Genomic DNA, 4,682 nt, shown 5'->3' with positions numbered 1-4,682 from the left:
ATGAATTTTAAATTATTTAATTAAATAATTTTTCTATCCATTCATGTGGTGACACGTGTCACCACCCAATTGAAGTGAAAATAAAGGGACAAAATTGCACTCCAAGATATTCGAACCAGTGTCAGAGGGGATTATGAGCAACCAGGCGCCCAAACTTTTGAGCCAAAAGTCCCCAATGGTTTAAAATTACAACAATTTGTATTTGTCTTTGCAACCTTCTCGGCTTTGTAAGTTCACACTCTTCATCTTCTTTTGCTCTACCTCACCCAAATCACCACCTTCTCCATTAACAACAAATCGAAGTCTATAAAGTTTGAATTTTATGTTTTTTAATCCCTGAGGGTCTAGTAGAGAGAGACGACAACAATGGGATGTCGTCTCTTTTGTTATTTCGGCAAGTGTTCCTCTTCATCTTCATTAAGTACTGAAAACCATGCCAAAACCAACGAAACAGTAGATGAAGCTCCGCTCCCCGAAGGCCCGATCAAGGTGGAATTGTTTTCTTCCTAAGGTTGCGCGACGTCCTCGGTGGCTGAGCTTCTATTGTCGAGGCTAGGGAGAGACGATTTCCATCTTGAAGCTTCGTGATCGTGTTGGCTTATCACGTCGATTGTTGGGACTATAATGACTGGAAAGACCCTTACAGATCGAGTCTATGGACTGTAAGACAAAAGGCTTATATCGAAGCCTTGAAACTCGGTACCTTGTTTACACCTCAAGTTGTGGTTCAGGGTAGGGCTCAATGCATGCATGATGATGAAGATGTTCTTTTGTCCACCATTACTACTGCTCCCAAATTTCTAGCCTCATCATTCCAGGTTTGTTTTTGCTTTACTTTTCTTCGTTTTCTTTAAGCATTTTATTTTTATAACTTGGAAAAGCTGTAGTACTCTCCAATTACAGACGAATTTCCAGAGGCCGACGTCAGAGACATTGCAAGTGACACTAACAGGAGCTTTAAGGTTTAAAGCAAACAATAATGGTGTCAAAGTAATGGTAGCTTTATACGAGAATGGATTAGTAAATGACTGTTATGCGAGAGAAAATAAAGGGAAAGTTTTGTCCAATGATTTTGTTGTTAGAAAACTTGAAAAGCTCTGCAATGTGGAAGACATGGAGGCTAAAAATACCATCTCAAGGACTATTACCTTCACCCTATGGGATTGTTTAAACTGTAACAAATGTGCCATTGTTGTCTTTGCTCAAAGCAGCTCCCATCAAATTTATAGACTTCGATTTGTTGTTAATGGAGAATGTGGTGGTTTGGTTGAAATAGAGGAGAAGAAGATGAAGAGTGTGGATCTGCAAAGCCGAGAAGGTTGCAAAGACAAATACAAATTGTTGTAATTTTAAACCATTGGGGACCTTTGGCCCAATGGTTTGGGTGTATGGTTGCTCATAATCCCCCGACATTGGTTCAAATCTCATGGAGTGCAATTTTGTCTTTTTATTTTCACTTCAATTGGGTGGTGACACGTGTCACCACCTGAATGAATAGAAAAATTATTTAATGAAATAATTTAAAATTCATAACAAAACCTTCCAATCATGTTGTCGACACCCGTTTTGTATCGTTTTTACTAATAATAATATTATTATTACTATTATTATTATTATTTGTTTTTGTTTTGTTTTCAGGATACAACACCCAACCGGGCCCAGAAAAATAACCCAACCGGCCCAACAGACCCGAGCCTTAATTACAAGCCAAACCTGACCCAGAAGCAGACTTGACCCGGTACTCGAAACCTAAAACCAGGCCTAGTCCTAGCCCTAATATGCTAGGGTTTATAAACCCTAGCCGTCACTGCCACTGGTGTCAATCAAATATGTCACCCATCTTCTCCAATCCTCGGTACTCCACGTCACCACCAGTCAGTAGCTTGGTCGCTCCAACACGCCAAGATTCAAGATACTGTTTCAAACAACACGCAAAAAAAGCAAAAAATTGATGATGATGATTTCGGGATAAAAAGCCCCCGGTTTTCCTTTTCAGGGGAACGATTATGGGGTTAAAAAAGGGGAGAAAGAACAACTGAAAAAGGAAGAGAATAACTAAAAGAAAAAAAATGGATTCAAAAAGGGATCCAAATAGAAAAGAAAATGAGAATGAAAGAATAAATAAGAGAAGATGAGGCTTACCCTGTTCGTGGTTCGTCGGGGGAGAAGAAGTGCCTTGTTTTATGCATGTTCTATTTTATCCATGTTTCGTGATTTATGAAGTTGTTGTTTTTGTCTCCTAATTTTACTCATGTTGTATTTTGGTCCTTAGGTTTAGTTGTTTCGAGTTTACGCTTATTTGTACATTGGATATGTCATTTTTGGTTTTTCATTTTAATCCTTGCTTATTTTAGATACAGTTTTAAATAAGGTGGTTTATTAACATGCTTAGTCCTTACTCTTTTGTCTTGTATTGATTTGATCCTCATTTCGAAATGGTTCAAATGTGTTTTACTCCCTACACTTTTCATTGTTTTATTCCTTTTTTATATATTTATGAAATATATGATTTTGTATAAATATTTATTTTATTTATTTTATTTTTTAACTATTATATATTTATATACATGTATACATATATTTTGTATTTTATATATATAATATAATTATTTCTATCCTAATCTAAAATATATGCAAATAGATCAAATGTATATGTTGATTTTTATGATTCTTTTTTTTAAAAATTTATACATGCATACTATATTATTAATTTTTTCTATTCAAGCGTAATATACTTTAATAAATAATATTTTTGTCGACATTCATTTTCGTCCGACCACATTATATAATATATTATAAACGTTTCATTATTATGTATACATATTAAATTACACATATTAATATAGTAATGTTTTTTTTTGTTTTGGTTTTTGTCAGGCCCAACCCGCAACTCTACTGGCCAAACAACCATGCCCAGTACGTGTGCAACCTAGGTAAGTTTAGTTTTTCCTTCTACTGCCCTTTAACACCGTACAGTTAGCATGGAAGGGATGAACCACCGTCCAAACTGAGGACTCTTGGAGAGTCCTCATGGCGGCTGCAACCAAATAGACAAATCACGTTGCATTTCAATCCCATCAAAACACTAAAATCGAACCAAAAATAAGGGATTCCTATGCTATAAATTACTGCAAAAACAAGGCAATGGGGGTACAAAAACCACACTGAAAAATATGGGGAAAAAGGAATTGAAGGGAAATAGAAAGCGTTGATTCCAGGGCTACCCGACGAGATCGCAGAGCTTTGTCTTCTTCATCTTCCATATCCATACCAGTTGTTGGCACGATCAGTGTGTTGCTTCTGGAACAAGATCATAACAGGCCCCAGCTTCCTTGTATGTAAGAGATCATTATCGCTTTCTCTTCCTTATCTATTCATCTTCGCTTTCCATAAATCGATGACCAGGATACAATGGCAAGCGATGGACCTGCGATCAAACTGTTGGCTTGTATTACCTTCGATGCCTTGTCCCAAGGTTGTGTGCCCACCGGGGTTTGCTTGTACTTCGAATACACGTCAAGGCCAGCTCTACGTTTTAGGCGGTATGCGATCAGACACACAAACTTCCATAAATAAAACGATGGCTTACACCGCATCCTCAAATCAGTGGTCCATAGCGTCTCCCATGGTGACCCCACGATCTTTCTTCGCTGCTGGGAATGTCAATGGTAAGATCATTGTTGTCGGTGGAAGTGGGGGCGATTACAATGACTCAAAAACCTCCATGGAATGCTATGATCCACATACTGACACGTGGGAGCAAGTTCCTAAAATGCACGTGGAGATGTGCAGCATTTATGGTCATTATTTTAGCTGTTTGTTACGTGAGAATTGAGATTAAACAAATTCATAAGTGTTTTTGAATTTTGGGTAAATCTTATAATCGGTCCCTGTAAGTTGTACCTTTTTAACATGTTGGTCACTACAGTTTATTTTCAGTATTTTTATTTTGATTTCCAATTTTATGCATATTTTATTTTGGTCACTAATGAAATTTAATTTTTTATTTATTTATTTTCAGTCTCTTAGTTTTATAATAATTACATTTTAATCACTAATTTTGTGCATTTGATATTTTGTTTAATTGCTAGGTGATCCTTAAACATTTTTTTTCATTTTTTTAAAGAATTTAACCTTTTGTTATTATTATTATTTTTTCCTTCATTTTATTTCGTTTTTATTTATTATTATTATTTATTTTATTATTATTATTTATTATTATTATTTTCTTATTATTTTTCTTTTTTTTACTCAATTTTATTTATTTTTTATATTAATATTTTTCTTTTTTTCATATTTATTTCTATTTTCTAACATTTTTTACTTTTAGGAATGCTTTCAATCAATCAAAGGTAATTAATTCGAATCGAATTTTTAAATTTTAATTTAAATTGTAATTTTCACAATTAAAGAAAACCGACAAATTAATTGGTACCGAAAGGGCGGTTTAAAGGTGCTAATCCTTCCTTGACCGTAACCGACTCTCGAACTCGACACGTTTCTGGTAAAACGAATATCAGGTAAGATGGTGTCCGACCCATCTAAATTCGTTTTAAAATGGTCGGTGGCGACTCCAATCCACATTTTTCAAGTCGAAGCCCAATTCTGGGGCCCAACCGAAAGACGGTTGCGACAGCTTGGCGACTCTGCTGGGGACAGGTAAGTGAGTTAGGCCGAAATTA

At 35.6% G+C, this 4,682-nt stretch overlaps 1 protein-coding gene and 1 pseudogene across 1 annotated transcript; both read left to right on the top strand.

Moving 5' to 3' along the window:
• The first annotated feature begins 366 nt into the window (after positions 1 to 366).
• On the top strand, positions 367 to 1,347 carry LOC120202068 (annotated as a pseudogene).
• Positions 1,348 to 3,144: 1,797 nt separating this feature from the next.
• Positions 3,145 to 3,835, top strand: LOC120202067 (F-box protein AFR-like). Its single transcript, XM_039202554.1, has 2 exons — positions 3,145 to 3,150; positions 3,203 to 3,835. The coding sequence occupies exons 1-2, from the start codon at positions 3,145 to 3,147 to the stop codon at positions 3,833 to 3,835; spliced, it is 639 nt and encodes a 212-aa protein (XP_039058485.1).
• The last annotated feature ends 847 nt before the right edge of the window (positions 3,836 to 4,682 follow it).

Source organism: Hibiscus syriacus, unplaced genomic scaffold (assembly GCF_006381635.1).
Source record: "Hibiscus syriacus cultivar Baekdansim isolate YM2019G1 unplaced genomic scaffold, ASM638163v2 tig00008146_pilon, whole genome shotgun sequence".
NCBI lineage: Eukaryota > Viridiplantae > Streptophyta > Magnoliopsida > Malvales > Malvaceae > Hibiscus > Hibiscus syriacus.
Note: the sequence above shows the minus strand (reverse complement) of the source record. Positions and strands in the feature narration are given on the sequence as shown.